Source organism: Camelina sativa, chromosome 9, assembly GCF_000633955.1.
Source record: "Camelina sativa cultivar DH55 chromosome 9, Cs, whole genome shotgun sequence".
NCBI lineage: Eukaryota > Viridiplantae > Streptophyta > Magnoliopsida > Brassicales > Brassicaceae > Camelina > Camelina sativa.
The window spans coordinates 17,312,182-17,329,223 of record NC_025693.1 but is presented as its reverse complement, the minus strand read 5'-3'; the positions used below and the strand labels follow the sequence as shown (position 1 = coordinate 17,329,223).

Below are 17,042 nucleotides of genomic sequence, written 5' to 3'. Positions count from 1 at the left end.
TGTACTGATCAGTGTGTGTTCTTTGGCTTTGTAGTGAGTAAACAGGACCTACAGGTGGATGAGGAGAAAATCAAGGCAATAAGAGAATGGCCTACTCCCACTTCGATTGGACATGTTCGCAGCTTCCATGGTCTCGCAAGCTTCTACAGGAGGTTTGTCAGGGATTTCAGTACAGTGGCTGCACCAATGACTGCCGTGATCAAGAAAAACGTGCCTTTCTCATGGGGAGAAGCCCAAGAAAAGTCCTTCAACACCTTGAAGGAGAGGCTCACGCAAGCACCAGTCTTAGCCCTTCCAGATTTTGAAGTCATGTTTGAAGTAGAGTGTGATGCATCAGGTTTGGGAATTGGAGCTGTACTACATCAGAGGAAAAGACCCGTGGCTTTCTTCAGTGAGAAGTTGAGTGGAGCTACGTTGAACTATCCGACCTATGACAAGGAGCTTTATGCCTTAGTTCGAGCACTGGAAACATGGCAACATTACTTGTTATCCAAGGAATTCATCATTCACACCGATCATGAAACCCTCAAGCATCTCAAGGGTCAGACTTCACTTAAGAGGAGACATGCTAAGTGGTTGGAGTTCATTGAGACGTTCCCATATGTGATAAAGTATAAGAAAGGCAAGGAGAATGTGGTTGCTGATGCTTTGTCAAGGAGGCATGCTCTTATAGCTACTATGGAGGCTAAGGTAATGGGTTTTGAGCATATCAAGGAGTTGTACAAAGATGATCCAGAACTAGGAGAGTGCTACAAGGAGTATGGCAAAGGAGCATATCAAGCATTCTACTTGCAAGATGGGTTTCTATTTAGAGACAAGCGGTTGTGTATTCCTCAAGGTTCCATGCGAGAATTGATACTTACCGAAGCACATGGTGGAGGTTTGATGGGTCACTTTGGTGTCGACAAGACCTTGGCCGTGGTAATGGAACATTTCTTTTGGCCCCATCTCAAGAAAGATGTTGAGAGATTTTGTGCTCGATGCATTGTTTGTCACAAAGCCAAATCCAGGTTACATCCTCATGGTCTTTACTTACCATTACCTATTCCTAACGCCCCTTGGGTAGATATTTCTATGGACTTTGTCTTAGGATTGCCAAAGATCAAACACAAGGATTCAATCTTTGTTGTTGTGGACCGGTTCTCCAAGATGGCACACTTCATTCCGTGTGACAAGACCAATGACGCGACTCAAACCGCAAATTTGTTCTTCAAGGAAGTGGTGCGCCTCCATGGAATTCCAAGGACTATAGTCTCTGATCGTGACACCAAGTTTTTGAGCCACTTTTGGAAGACACTTTGGAGAAAGTTTGGTACCAAGCTTCTATTCTCAACAACTTGTCATCCCCAAACGGATGGACAAACTGAAGTGGTAAACCGAACTCTCTCTACTTTACTTAGAGCCACTCTTGGTAAAAATATGGCAACATGGGTTGATTGTATTCCTTTTATCGAGTTTGCTTATAATCGTGCTGTCCACTCGGCTACAAAACTATCTCCTTTCGAGATAGTCTATGGAATTAACCCTTTGTCTCCATTAGATTTAGCACCATTGCCTCAGATAGAACAGGTTTGCCAAGATGGACTAAGAAGAGGAGAAATCATCAAGAAGTTACATGACAAGGCCAAAGCAAATTTGGAAAAGAAGTATGCCGACAACAAACGCAAGGCTGATCGGGGAAGAAAGGAGATGTTGTTCAAACCAGGAGATTGGGTTTGGTTGCATATGAGGCCTGAAAGATTTCCAACACAACGAGCCTCTAAGTTATCACCAAGAGGCGACGGTCCATTTAAAGTTCTTGAGAAGATCAATGATAACGCTTACCGTTTGGAGCTGCCAAATGAGGTAAAAATTTCTCACACTTTTAATGTAGCTGACTTGTCTGCTTATGATCCAGGAGATTCAGTTTTGAGGACAAAACATTCTGAAGAGGGAGGGAATGATGCGGACATCGATCCTACCAACCAAACCGTTGAACCAAATCCTGTACCACATCCTGTACCAGAAGTACGAGAAGGCCCTGTGACACGATCAAAGGCTAAACAGCTAAGGAAGAGGTTTAACCTAGCCGTTCAAGACATCATAAGCTCTCTAGAGCTGAAGGACGTCAACTGGTCTGTACCATCATCATGCCGCCACAACATATATGATCACATTGCCGAGGAAGAGCTTGCTGAAGCCTTCACCCAAATGAGCCTTGATCAAACCAGTTCCCCAGGTAAGAAACCTCCTTTTTCAGGTCAAGGAACCTCAAGAAGCCAAGAGAAGACATCAGAGCTGCAAGAGACGTGTGATACAAGCTACACCTCTGAAAGCGATCAAGATAGCAAAGATCAAGACCAAGACATAGAGGGCATGGACGAGCATCAAGAGACTGAACAAGATATTCTAGAAGGATCCCAAGAAGACCCCTACTTCAAGAAACAAGTACAAGACAAGACGCCTGAAGTAGTTCAGCGAGTACAAGAAGTGGTTCAGAGAACATCAACTGGGCCTAGATCGCATCCAGGTAAGTCTTATTCAATATTTTCGATCCTTGCAGGTCCCACCAGCCCCAGCAACGGCTAGAAGACTTCCTCATCAAGAGAGATCAAGTCTAATTAGCGTTTTCTTTTATTAGCTTATTTACTTTCCAAAAAGACAATGATTTGTGTTTGATTTTATTTTCTTTCCTTGTTGCATTTTCTGCATTTATTTTTCGGCCTTAAGGCTAGCTGAAGGACTCTTATAAAGTCCCCCTGCAGCAGTTGTACGAATTTCACCTTTGATTATCAATAAAATACTGAATTTTCTTATTTTTCTCTTTAAGTGTTCTTAAGAGAATTAAGCTTGTTCTCTGTCTTGTGTGTGAGATTCCACAAGGCTGAGTTCGTGTACTGTATCAGAGACCAATCACATCTCTGTGGTGTACTTCAATCCGCCAGCACTTCCCCCTCTACCGATCCCACACGAGAGAAGCGACCGCCATCGTGTCAGATCTCCACCATCGACCATCTTTCCTTCACAAGAGAGAAGCGACCGCCAGCTTGTGAAGCCACCAACTCTATCCCGGTATAAGACTCACCACCGAGTCTTGTATCACAGGTCAGTGGAGGAGTAGGTGGCCATTGTCTTTGGTCGAAGACTATGTGGCGATGAAAAGATCAAAGCTGGGTGTCTCACCGGAGTGAGGGGGGCTACTCTAGGTAGAGCTTTGACAACCGGTCGAGCCAAGATAGAGCTCTGGAGGCCGATCACGACAAAGGTAGTTGCGGTTCCAAGGTTGAAAGAGGAGAGCTTAAAGAGGTTGTGGTAACCACTACTACTTGGAGTAGAGGTCATAATGCCACTAGTCTTCAAGTTTACATGAGGGGGCTTCATAAAGTAGATAAATTGTGGTTTTGGGAGCTTTGCAATCAGGCGAGGTAAAGATAGGAGGCTGGTGAAGCATCGGTAACCCCAACTCTGTATAGGTGGGATCATAATGCCAAACTTCACCAAACTGTCTCCATCAAAGAAATCATCCCTAGGAGATCCGACGAACACTGTTATCAAAGGACTCTTATACCATTCTAGTAACAATGGTGACTTAAGGATCAGAAGCAGTCTTCGAACTAGTGATACCACTAAGCAAACCAAACGTTGACTAGGATGGGAGAGAGTGGAGTTTAGGCCAAACCTGGATTCACACTGAACTCGACACAAGAGGTTCTCAAGCAAATTAGAAGAAACCAATATTCTGCTATCGACGAAACCTCGTCTTGACCAAGCAGAAGACACTAGTACTAACCAATTTGAACTTGAGATAAAGCAAAATAATCGGGTCTGAGTAGCTTCTAGTGTAGGGATGAAACATAGTCTAGATAAAGCAAATTATCTATCAGGGTTCTGTGATAAGATTGGGGAGCAAACCTGGGCCAAAAGGGTAACGAGGTTGGGACAGAGCAAGCCGGGGTTATGGGTTTCTTCGTCAAGATCTTCAATGGCTTCAGCATCAACGCAGAGCTCTCGTCCAGCTGCAACCAAGCAAAACACTTGGAGAGAGGATATAAATCCAAGGAGCGGAGAGATGTTGAGGTTGACTGTGGAAAAGACCAGATCGAGAGATAGACGCCATTGATACCGGAGCATTCAGGGGGTTGAGGGTTGAACTCAGGCGGCTGGAGCCTCATAAGAGCATCCTCGCCGAGAGAGGGAGATGGAAGCGAAGGAGAGAAGGTAAGGAGATGAAGCTGATGTATTACCGGAGCTGAGATCTGGGCTCTCAGGAGAACTCCGGTGAAGTTAAAAGATTACATGAACGAGAATAGCAGACAGAGGAGAGAACAGAGATGGCAAAACCAAAGCCCAGCTACGCCGATCGGCCTCGACACCGCCGGAGGAGTAAACCTCGATGGTTGTGCCAGAGAGTAAATGCAGCTTGGGCGAACTCAACATTTCTTATATAAAAAATCAAAAATCAACCAAATTAATAAATTTCTAGTTAATTTAAAATGGTTACCAGCTCAAACACAAATCTGATTCTTTACTCGTTTGGGTATACACGACTATGTTGAAGTCGATAAGTAGTAGCGACGATCACCTTATCTCTCTGATCGTATCTTCCACCGGAAAACTCCATCTCCGGCAGATTCACGCCGTCTTACTCCGCACTTCCCTAATCAGAAACTCCGACGTTTTCCACCATTTCCTCTCTCGTCTCGCTCTCTCTCTCGTTCCTCGAGACATCAATTACTCATGCCGAGTTTACTCCCAGAGATTGAACCCAACTCTCTCGCACAGCAACACCATGATCAGAGCTTTCTCTCTCAGCCAAACACCAAGCGAAGGGTTCCGCTTGTTCAGAGCTCTCAGACAGAACACCTCTCTCCCAGCTAACCCACTCTCGTCTTCTTTTGCTCTCAAGTGTTGCATCAAATCAAATGACTTAATCGGCGGTTTGCAGATTCACGGGAAGATTTACAGTGATGGGTTTCTCTCCGATAGTCTTCTCTTGACGACTCTTATGGATCTTTACTCAACTTGCGAAAACAGCACTGACGCATGTAAAGTGTTCGACGAAATTCCCCACAGAGATACCGTTTCTTGGAACGTGTTGGTTTCGTGTTATCTACGGAACAAACGTACAAGAGACGTTCTTGTTTTGTTTGATAAGATGAAGAACGAGGTCGATGGTTGTGTAAAACCTGACGGTGTAACATGCTTATTGGCTTTACAAGCTTGCGCTAACTTAGGCGCGTTGGATTTTGGTAAGCAGGTTCATGCTTTTATCGATGAAAACGGACTTGGACGTGCTTTGAATCTGAGCAACACTCTGGTTTCGATGTACTCACGTTGCGGGTCTATGGATAAGGCTTACGAAGTCTTTAATCGAATGCGTGAAAGAAACGTAGTCTCGTGGACAGCTATGATCTCGGGTTTAGCCATGAATGGATTCGGTAAAGAAGCCATTGAAGTGTTCAACGAAATGTTGAAGTTTGGAATCTCTCCAGAGGAACAGACACTCACGGGTTTGTTGTCTGCGTGTAGCCACTCCGGTTTGGTCGATGAAGGAATGATATTTTTCGATAGAATGAAGAGCGGTGAGTTTAAGATAAAGCCAAATGTACATCACTATGGTTGCATTGTTGATCTCTTGGGACGTGCTCGTCTACTTGATAAAGCCTACAGTCTCATAAAGTCAATGGAAGTGAAACCTGACTCCACCATTTGGCGTACGCTGCTCGGGGCTTGTAGAGTTCATGGAGATGTGGAACTTGGGGAACGTGTGATCTCTCATCTTATCGAACTCAAAGCCGAAGAAGCTGGAGACTACGTTCTGTTACTCAACACATACTCTTCGGTTGGGAAATGGGAGAAAGTGACCGAGTTGCGTTCCTTGATGAAGGAGAAAAGAATCCAGACCAAACCAGGATGCAGTGCGATCGAGCTACAAGGAACCGTTCATGAGTTTATAGTAGACGATGTTTCGCATCAGCGCAAGGAAGAAATATATAAAAAGCTTGCGGAAATCAATCAGCAGCTGAAGATTGCGGGTTACGTGGACGGAGATCACATCGGGCTGCACAATCTTGATTCAGAAGAAGCAAAGGGATACGCGTTGACATACCATAGCGAGAAGCTAGCTATTGCCTTTGGAGTCCTGGTGACTCCACCAGGAACAACCATTAGAGTGACTAAGAATCTTAGAACTTGTGTTGATTGCCATAATTTTGCAAAGTTTGTATCTGACGTTTATGATCGTGTCGTGATCGTTAGAGACCGTTCCCGATTTCATCATTTTAAAAGCGGTTCTTGCTCTTGTAATGAATTTTGGTGATGATTCAATCAAAAGGTTTGTTTCAATGTCATGTCTCAGATCTTCAGGCTTAATACATTCTTTATGTTATGAAACAAGCTCATAACTTATATGTTGATTGAAATAATGTCACACATTTTGTATGGTGATGATGTGTTTTACGTACGCTTAATCGATTTGCTTATTTGTGCAAAATTCTTGTCAAAAGCTTTTTATGAGAGAGCACGTGGTCTTGCTTAATGCATCTGTCCTTTTCTGAAATGAAGCTCGGAATATCAAAATGTTACAAGCTTCCTCTAACAAAATGATAATATTTACATAACTTATATAGAATATAACGACCTTAAATCAAAACGAATGGTTAAAAATGCCGAAAAAAGTGGTAAATTTCAAATATCGATCATTTGGAGATTCTCGAGAATGAGTAACTAATTATTTTTTTTTATTTTTTTTTGTGCAAACGAGTGTATATCTCTTCAACATCAATTTTATAGAAACCGATGTTTTGGGATCACCCTACAAAAATTGTTGGAGACTTCTATATATATGTGTGTACTTTACATATAAAGTTTTCTACTATAACACAATAAAACGTTTCTTTAAAAGAAAAAAAAAATTACAATGTCATCATCCAAAATTGTCATAGTTTGTATCATCCTCGTTTCACTTGCTAATCTTCATGAATGTAGTAAGTCATTTGTATATAGTTTACATTTTGCCCATCATTATTTGTTGTGCCCATCATTAATCATCACTAGTTAGTTACCAATATATATATTATCCTCCATAGTAATTTTTAAATGTGTATAATTTTTATCTTTATATATAGGTTTATTTAAAAGTGACAAGCCATCGACCGATCCGTTCACAGGAGAAAGGACAGGAAAACCACCATGCAAACCAGGAAAAAAAAACTATTTTACCTGCACTTACAATGCAAACATTGATTATCTAGATAATATCAGAAGCTGTTGGATCCTTTGCCCAAAAAGCTAATTTGACCCAACACCTCCTTTTCAAGGATTTATAAAATTTGAAGACCATTTTAAACACCAATTTTTTTCTTTCATATATAAATAGTAAATAATCATGTTACTACACTAAAGAAAATTATACATACACCTTAGTATTGCTTCGTAACTTTTAAACTCTTTTATTTACTCTATATTTTATGTTTGTATTATTTAAAAGTGAGCCTTGCTCCTCTAATGATTTTTTGGTGATAGATAAATTCATAAAAATCTGCTTCAGTGCCATGTATCAAAATCCTCAAACTGAAGCTAATACATTCTTCAGTCTTTGACATACCATAGCGAGAAGCTAGCTATTGCCTTTGGAATCCTGGTGACTCCACCAGGAACAACCATTAGAGTGACCAAGAATCTTAGAACTTGTGTAGATTGCCATAATTTTGCGAAGTTTGTATCTGATGTTTATGATCGTGTCGTGATCGTTAGAGACCGTTCCCGATTTCATCATTTTAAAAGCGGCTCTTGCTCTTGTAATGAATTTTGGTGATGATTCAAAAGGTTTGTTTCAATGTCATGTCTCATATCTTCAGGCTTAATACATTCTTTATGTTATGAAATTAAACAAGCTCATAACTTATATGTTGATTGAAATAATGTAACACATTTTGTATGTGGTGATACACATTTTGCATGGTGATGATGTGTTTTACGTACGCTTAGGTCCCGATTGGTAACGGCTGTTACTTATGGCTGTAAAGACTTTAACTTTAAAATTTTAGCGATGCAGTATACCCATTTGTGAAGTCAAAAAGAACCTTTCGGGGAAATTGGCTTTTTTGTTACTGGTTATTTCTAGTCTATTTTGTTTTCGCTAAGTGAAGCATTTGCCCACCCCTGTAGAGAATTTGGCTGTAGATGCTTTGACTGTAGAAACTTAAACTGTTAAAATTTGATTGGTAACAAATACTTTTAAAACTGAAGCTGTTACTTTTATTATTGAAATATATTAAAATGATGATAATAAAAAATAAAAATAATTATTATTAAAATGGATCTTAAAAGAAGGAGAAAAAATAAGAATAATTAATGTGTAAAAATAATTTATGTAAAATTTATATATAAACTGTTGGAGAGCTTTTAAGTATAATGGGGGAGAAAAAAATAAAGTTTTATATTTTTTTAAATTTTAAAGTCTGGTTTTGACGCTTTAAAAATTTTGAGAAAAAAATGAAGAAAAAAAAATAAGTGACTTACACAGCTTTTTAAAAAATTAAAATCAAAAAAGTATGATTAGTAAATAAATGGCTTTCAAGGCTTTAATTTTTTTTAAGTCTTAAAAGTCTTGTACCAATCAGGGCCTTAATCTATTTGCTTTTTTTTTTCCTTTTCTTTTTGTCAAACATGTATTTGCTTATTTGTGCAAAGTTCTTGTCAAAAGCTTTTTATGAGAGAGCATGTGGTCTTGCTTAATGCATCTGTCCTTTCCTCTAACAAAATGATAATATTTACATATCTTATATAGAATACTAGATGAGGACCCGCCCGATCTGCAGGTTCAAAGTTTTATAAATTAAATTTAATTAAACAAATATATATTAAAATTTGTTGTATATTATTTATAAATTTTGTTTTTGTTATAATACACTGATTTATATCCATTTACAAATTTTTTATGTATGTTACTATTAAGAGTGTATTTTCTACATCTAAATATATTTTATGTTACAAATATATTTTATGTTATAAATATATTATTTATCATACCACCTAGAAAATTTCTATATGAACAAATTAAGACAACTATTTTACTTTTATTTCTGCATAGTTTTTTAATTACTAAAATTGTTGGCTCAAAAAACATTTTGAATAAAAAATATATTACATAATATACTAATGAGTGATGTATCATCACAATAATGTATGACCACCATGGAGAAAACCTCGGCTCGGCCCTCATCCATTATAGAAAGAACCTTGCGTCCAACCTCCTCCACCATGTAGAGAACTTTGGCTCCGTTTTCCTCCCTTGGGGAGATAACCTTGCGTCCAACCTCATCCACATTCCTCCCTTAGAGAGATAACCTTGTGTCCAACTTTCTCCACCATAGAGAAAACCTCGGCTCTACCCTCCTGAACATGTTCACGTCATTTTGTTATCTCAAAATGGCTTGTTCCGACAACAAATGAAAGTAAAAACTTTTTTCTAACGTCACAAAATCTTTTGATAGTAACTAATGTTAATTTTTTCAATGTATTCATGGAATTGTTTTTGACACACAATTATGTAGCATCTGTCTCTGTAACGCCTCAACCGCCACCTTGCTTAGTGAGCCCATATCCACTCTCAGTCTATGGGTCCACCTTCCTAAGTGAGCTTTACATCTATTCCCGGCCCGTGGACCCATCCATATTCGATGGCCGGTTTATTACATCTAGGAGGCTTTAAAAAATTATTTACCAACCCTACAAATCAACAAATAATATTTTTCTGTCTTTTGTCCTCACTCGCACAGTTCCGACAATTACTTCCAGGAAGGTTACCCATGATGAAATTTTCTCAGGACCCTTGACCAGAAAAATAAGTGCATTTTGGTGATATATGTGACCAAATCAATTCTTTTAAACATTTCCGCAAACCGGGGTGTCATAGTCATCGAGTTTCTATGGATCTATCAACAATGATTCATGTTTTTTTAATCTATCTATCAATGTTTGTTGTGAGCTTATGTTTGATTAGCTTATTTTATCTATCCATCAGGTTAATGAGTTTCTACTCGTTATCTCCTTTTGGGATTAAATGAATAATGATAACAATTATGTTTGCAAAAATAAAAAGTTTATGACCAACCAATCAAGGTTAAGAAATTAGAAGAAAATTAATTGACATAATTAAAAAAAAAAAGAAAATTATAAGCACGATAATATATGAATCTCAAATAATTCAAAGATGGAAGTATAAATTAAATAAAACAATCTAAAAATACTATAATAAATTTTAAAATACACTATTAGGAAAAGAAGACGCACATATTAATCATATTAATCTTACATATTCCCAACTGAAAAAGTATAAAGTAGGAGAAAATTTTGGTTTTAAAGAATAAGAAAAATTTACCTTCACATTTAAAAAAATTTCCTGATTAAACAAAGTTGAAAGCAGTGTTTTTGAATAAATTATTTAAATATAAGACGATCTATGTTTATATAGAAGTGAGTATTTACAAAATTTGGAATTAATAATTTACTTTTTATTTTCCTTAATCCTTTTTCTATTTTTTTGTAAAACTAATAACTCAAAATTACAAATAAGTAAATAATATTATAATTTCGAATTTATGATATATATATATATATATATATATATATTTATAATCTCCTTATAAAATTATAATTATTTAAATATAAAATTATGTATTTTTTTAATAAATTCGGTAACTTTTAAAAATTATCTTTTAACATTAATAATATTTTTTAAATAAAATATTTTATTTTTGTTGTAATCAAATTCCTCCTATTAAATATTAACTTTTACACATGTCAAAATCTAAGATTAATATAAACTTGACACATGTCAAAATCTTGTTCAAAAATCAACTTTACATAATAAGATAATGATGTAAATCAAAACGAATGGTTAAAAATGCCGAAAAGTGGTAAGTTTCAGATATCGATCATTTGGAGATTCTCGAGAATGAGTAGCTAATTTTTTTTTTTTTGTGCAAACGAGTATATATCTCTTCAACATCAATTTTATAGAATATGATGAAGGAAACAAAACTAGCCAGTTAAAAACAGATTTTTTGGGATCACCCTACAAAAATAGTTGGAGACTTCTATATATATGTGTACTTTACATGTAAAGTTTTCTACTATAACACAATAAAACGTTTCTCTAAAAGAAAAAAAAAATTACAATGTCATCATCCAAAATTGTCATAGTTTGTATCATCCTCGTTTCACTTGCTAATCTTCATGAATGTAGTAAGTCATTTGTATATAGTTTACATTTTGCCCATCATTATTTTTTGTGCCCATCATTAATCATCACTAGTTAGTTACCAATATATATACCATAGTATTTTTTAAATGTGTAATTTTTATCTATATATATAGGTTTATTTAAAAGTGACAAGCCATTGACAAATCCGTTCACAGGAGAAAGGACAGGAAAACCGCCATGCAAACCAGGAAAAAAAAACTATTTGGTCTGCACTCACAATGCGGCCATTGATAATATAGAAAATGTCAGAGACTGTTGGTTCCTTTGCCCAAAAAGCTAATTTGACCCAACATCTCCTTTTCAAGGATTTATAAAATTTGAAGACCATTTTATACACCAATTTTTTTCTTTAATATATAAATAGTAAATATTCATGTTACTACACTAAAGAAAATTATACATACACCTTAGTATTGCTTCGTAACTTTTAAACTCTTTTATTTACTCTATTTTATGTTTGTATTATTTAAAAGTGAGCGTTGCTCCTGTATTGATTTTTTGGTGATAGATGAATTCATAAAATCTGCTTCAGTGCCATGTATCAAAATCCTCAAACTGAAGCTAATACATTCTTTATTCTAGAACAAGAAAATGTCTCGCCGATGCAAGAAATATGAAAAACAAAACAAAACTCGAAATGATCAGAAGACCAATGTTTTATCAGCTTCTTTGAAGAATGTTTTCTTTTTTTTGCAGTGAAATCACAACAGATCTAATTAGCTGCAGCAGCAGCTGGTTTGTTTGCAAATGCGACACCCTTCTCAATGCTAGCTTTCAGTTCTGGTTTAAGAGCTTCTAGTGCTATCTGCTCGTACTCAGTCAATCCCTGAAGGTCTGACTCAATCACAGCTTCAAGTCCATTCTTCCCAAGCTTGATCCGTGATGCAAAGAAAGGAAGATCAGTAAGAGTCGACTCCACATACGAACACTCGTAGACATCTCCGTCTCCATCAAGAGCACGGAGAGACGACTCGACAAATCTTGCAGCAGCATATGCCATTGACAAAGTAGCTGAACCTGCACCTGCCTTGGCATCCACGACCTCAGTTCCAGCGTTCTGAATCCTAACAGTCAGCTGCTGGATTTCTTCATCGGTGAAGTTGGCAGAGGGCTTGGTTTTTGAAAGAAGAGGCAAAATGGTGATTCCAGCATGTCCACCGATAACAGGAACATCCACATCTATAAGCTTAAGGTTCTTTTTCTGAGAAACAAAAGTGTTAGCCCTCACAACATCCAAGGTAGTGACACCAAAGAGCTTCTTAGGATCATAAACACCTTTCTTTTTCAAGACTTCAGCAGCAATGGGTACCGTGGAGTTAACAGGGTTACTAATAATGTGGATGAAAGCATTAGGACAGTTATCAGCAACAGCCTCAACCAGAGATTTCACAATACCGGCATTGATGTTGAAAAGATCATCACGGGTCATACCAGGTTTCCTAGGTACACCAGCAGGGATAACCACAACGTTGACATCTTTCAAACAATCAGCTAACTCAGAAGGACCAGTGAAATCACGAACTTGAGAAGGAGTGTTACAGTGACTCAAATCAGCAGCAACACCTTTAACATTAGCGATATCGTAAAGATGAAGGGTAGATACCAACGGAGACATCTTGATGAGAAGTGACAAAGGCTGACCAATACCACCAGCAGCACCAAGAACAGCTACTTTGTAAGAAGCATTGATCTTGAATCCGTAAGGCTTCTTGTCAGAGGTTTGAGCTTTGGTCACAGAACCGCGAAGAGTCTTGGTCAAGGAAGAAGAAGAATCAGATCCAGAGATGAGTGAGGTTGATCTAAGACCGGTGAAACTAGGGATTGAGTTAAAGTTCACAGCTTGTGCCCTAGACTGTGGTGTAAAGGAACTGGCTTTAGAGGAGTAAGAAGATCCAATTGAAAACAAAGAAGCTGATGTTGCTGCTGCCATGTTTTTGTTCTGTTTTCTCTGTTTTCACAAAAGAGATAAATAAAAAAAACTTGTTCATACCTAATTAACATATTTACAGGGGAGACAGATCTATCTATAAGCGAATTCAAGCAAATAAATCGAAACCCTAATCGAAGAGAGACGTAAACCAGATCGAATTGAGACATCTCTAAAGGAGAACTCAGCTACTTATAAGAACAAAAGATTCAGAGGAGCAAATCGTAAGAATCAAAGAATGGATTAACCCAGTTCTTAAAAATCAAATCTTTTTATTAAAAACGAAAACGAATTGAGAAAGAAACTAACCTTGGAGAAAGCTTCTTGATCTGAAAAACCAAAACGCAAGAGAGAGAGAGAGAGAGAGAGAGAGAGAGAGAGAGAGAGAGAGAGAGAGAGAGAGAGAGAGAGAGAGAGAGAGAGAGAGAGAGAGAGAGAGAGAGAGAGAGAGAGAGAGAGAGAGAGAGAGAGAGAGAGAGAGAGAGAGAGAGAGAGAGAGAGAGAGAGAGAGAGAGAGAGAGAGAGAGAGAGAGAGAGAGAGAGAGAGAGAGAGAGAGAGAGAGAGAGAGAGAGAGAGAGAGAGAGAGAGAGAGAGAGAGAGAGAGAGAGAGAGAGAGAGAGAGAGAGAGAGAGAGAGAGAGAGAGAGAGAGAGAGAGAGAGAGAGAGAGAGAGAGAGAGAGAGAGAGAGAGAGAGAGAGAGAAGGATTAAAGAATTTGCTCTGTTCGCTGTAGAGCTCAGTGAAGAAGAAGAAGAAGGAGAAGAGAAATGGGATTAGGTGACACGATGAAGGAACCAATCTTTTATTTATTTTTTTAAAAAGGAAATTAAAAAGAAAAGAAAAAATATTGTAATTACAATGGGAAAAAAACTTAAAAATACCTCATCTATTTTTTATTTAGACGTTTAATTAAAACATCATTTAATTAAAATACATCATTTAATTATTTTGGTTGGAAGAAAAATACATCATTTAATTAAAACGTGCGATTTAATACCTAAGCTAATAAATTTTGTTAGTTTCATACCTACGATTTGTTGACAAAAATAAAATTCCGTTTTTACCCTTACTATATCAATTAATAATTAATTTTAAATGATATGACATTACTTTATAAGTTTATTTGAATTAAAATTATTTATTTTAATTACAATTTTGTTTTAAATATTTAAATAAAATTCTGTTTTTACCCTTACTATATCAATTAATAATTAATTTTAAATGATATGACATTAATTTATAAGTTTATTTGAATTAGAATTAATTTTATTTTAAAAATTTTATTTTAAATATTTAAATAAACTTCCATTTTTACCCTTACTATATCAATTAATAATTAATTTTAAATGATATGACATTAATTTATAAGTTTATTTGAATTAAAATTAATTTTATTTTAATTAATTTATAAGTGTATTTGAATTAAAATTAATTTTATTTTATGTTAAATGATATGACCAAGTCTGTAAAAGCGAGAGAGGAGAATAAACATGAATTAGAGTTTGATGAAGATGATTGTATTTTTTAGTAAAACAAAATTGTAATTAAAATAAATAATAATTCAAATAAACTTATAAATTAATGTCATATTATTTAAAATTAATTATTATTTGATATAGTAAGGGTAAAAACGGAATTATATTTTTGTCAAAAAAACGTAAGTATGAAACTAACAAAATTTATTAGTTTATGTATTAAATCGCATCTTTTAATTAAATGATGTATTTTTCTTCCAACCAAAAAAGACGAAGTATTAAACATCCAAATAAAAAATAGATGAGGTATTTTTAAGCTTTTTTCCCTAATTACAATTAAAAAAATTGTAGATGTTTGTTTTGGATGTCTCGTTGGATTTGCCAAGAGGTGTCTCCGTGATACGAATATACGATACTGAGAGTCACTTGACTGTGTCCTTTAGCAGTAGAGTTCGGACGACTGACAGCCAAAACGCTGCGTTAACCTTATTTATCCCCACATGCTCTTTTTCTCTCAACTACTTTTTTTCCTTTAGTTTGATGATACTTTGGACGTCTATGGTGTCGGTCCACTCACTATCGTTGTTGGTGATTTTGGTTAGTTGATTATTATTCACATTTATGCCACAATCGTCAATTTAATTTGATTGGGGTTCCAAAATTGGCCAAATCGTCAATTTATAATGGGTGATGAGGAGATAGTATATAACTAGGCTAGTCCACTATCCCACGCAAGAGCAATGGGGTTGGAGTAAAATAAGTAAGTAAAAACTCTATATATCTTTGGGGAATATGGATAGGAATAGGATGGTAACATAACATAGCAGATAGTAACTCTTGTGAGTTGGTGAGTTCTTTCATTAGTCAAACTCACATGACTAGCAAGCATATATTGGAGGAGATTGTAAGCAGCACCGGCCCAAGCGGTGGTTGTAACAACTCCGGTAGCTTTGATAATCTCAGCGCTAAGAGGGAAAATAAGATAAAGGCGAGGAATGTATTGAACAAGAACTATGAGCACAAGAGCATTTGTTGTATGATCTAAATGAGAGCTTCTTATTGATGGCAAAATAAACCAGCTTACAATCTGCAAACAATAGAAACTTTATAACATAAGCAAAACTCTAAGAAGAAATTTCAATCATGTGGCCCCGGTTGTCCGGTCCCGACTAGTCCGTGGTGGACCTCACCAAAGTGGTGCGGCCACACGGGTAACGAATTCAAGATTTCAATATCTGCATACCTGAGGAAGAGGCAAACAAGCAACGATGAAATATGATCTCAAGTATCTTCTAGCAATCAATTTAGGATCTTTAACAAGTTCTCCACGACCAAACACTCTAGAAGTACGAGAAGCATAAAGCTGTTCTGAATTTGATCACAATGTGTAAAACATAGAACAAATCCGCTAATGTTCTGAAGAAAGTACTGACAATGCCAAGCTTCAAATCTGTAGTCATACAAGATGATCGTCCAATGCGTTTGACTGAAGAGAGAAAAAAAGAACAAAGGGTCGACGTTAAGTGCAACAAGACACCAGAAGAGAAAAATCATGTTCCATTGGAGCACTGCATCACCACCAGGATCTAGAATCTTGTCTCTTTGATCTCGAAGTTCTCTGGAAACACTTTGAATCTGCCAAATCTTGGGATTTTTGTTAAGTTTGGGTTTATCTTGGGCTTCTAACTAAAAACCAATTGGCAATTAGTAGATTGACCCTAACCATTTATATATTAATGATAGTCCCTTCAAACTTCAGATGTGGGACTTAGTTTGTATCCCAACAATCTCCCCTTCAAACCAATGACCACATTAGGGATATTAACACATCTCCTCGAGATGATAAACCATCTCGAACCGATCCCACTTGGACCGATAATAAACCCCTTCTTGGGCCCCCATTACTCGGGTTAACAAGAGGCATGTCCGTATCCACTTTTCTAGGTCCACCAGAATTTTAACCTTGGGCTCTGATACCATGTTAAATTTGGGCTTGTTATGGGCTTCTAACTAAAAACCAATTGGCAATAGTAGATTGACCCTAATCCTTCATATATTAATGATAGTCCATTCAAACTTCATATGTGGGACTTGGTTTGTATCCCAACAATCTCCCCTTCAAACCAAGGACCACATGTGGGATATTAATAATTTTCAAACGGGTTTTGCTCTTCTTTGGTACTTCTGGTTTGGTAAATGGAGCCGTTGTTGTTTTGAACAATGGCACTCTCTTCTCTCCTACTTTTATGGTTTGTTTCTCGTCTCCATAGAATCTGTCATAATAAAATCAAGAACAGAGTTGGGTTTTTAACAAATAAGAGATAACCAAACAATTCTTAAGGACAAGACGACTCTGTCTCTTTCTTTAGGGCATCCTTAATGGGAGAACTTT

At 36.8% G+C, this 17,042-nt stretch overlaps 2 protein-coding genes and 2 long non-coding RNA genes across 5 annotated transcripts; 3 read left to right on the top strand and 1 right to left on the bottom strand.

The window, feature by feature from the left end:
• On the top strand, positions 4,503–6,313 carry LOC104711218 (pentatricopeptide repeat-containing protein At3g47530-like). Its single transcript, XM_019230358.1, has one exon. It carries the CDS (start codon positions 4,529–4,531, stop codon positions 6,296–6,298), a length of 1,770 nt encoding a protein of 589 aa, XP_019085903.1. The 5' UTR covers positions 4,503–4,528; the 3' UTR covers positions 6,299–6,313.
• On the top strand, positions 6,870–7,817 carry LOC104711217. The gene is made up of 2 exons (XR_755225.2): positions 6,870–6,965; positions 7,107–7,817. It is a non-coding gene; the product is annotated as an uncharacterized LOC104711217 (long non-coding RNA).
• Positions 11,136–11,873, top strand: LOC104711215. The gene is made up of 2 exons (XR_755224.2): positions 11,136–11,229; positions 11,362–11,873. It is a non-coding gene; the product is annotated as an uncharacterized LOC104711215 (long non-coding RNA).
• On the bottom strand, positions 11,762–13,955 carry LOC104711216 (malate dehydrogenase, chloroplastic). 2 transcript variants are annotated; one of them, XM_010427895.2, is made up of 3 exons: positions 13,852–13,955; positions 13,485–13,521; positions 11,762–13,196 (listed from the first exon to the last, which is right to left on the bottom strand). In XM_010427895.2, exon 3 carries the CDS (start codon positions 13,176–13,178, stop codon positions 11,961–11,963), a length of 1,218 nt encoding a protein of 405 aa, XP_010426197.1. In that variant the 5' UTR covers positions 13,179–13,196; positions 13,485–13,521; positions 13,852–13,955; the 3' UTR covers positions 11,762–11,960. The 2 variants fall into 2 exon arrangements, with proteins under 2 accessions (XP_010426197.1, XP_019084790.1); XM_019229245.1 differs by having other exon boundaries at positions 13,842–13,948.

Bases quoted from the DNA above. Each gene is read 5' to 3' on its own strand.
- LOC104711218 (XM_019230358.1), top strand. From the start codon at position 4,529: ATGTTGAAGTCGATAAGTAGTAGCGACGATCACCTTATCTCTCTGATC.
- LOC104711216 (XM_010427895.2), bottom strand. From the start codon at position 13,178: ATGGCAGCAGCAACATCAGCTTCTTTGTTTTCAATTGGATCTTCTTAC.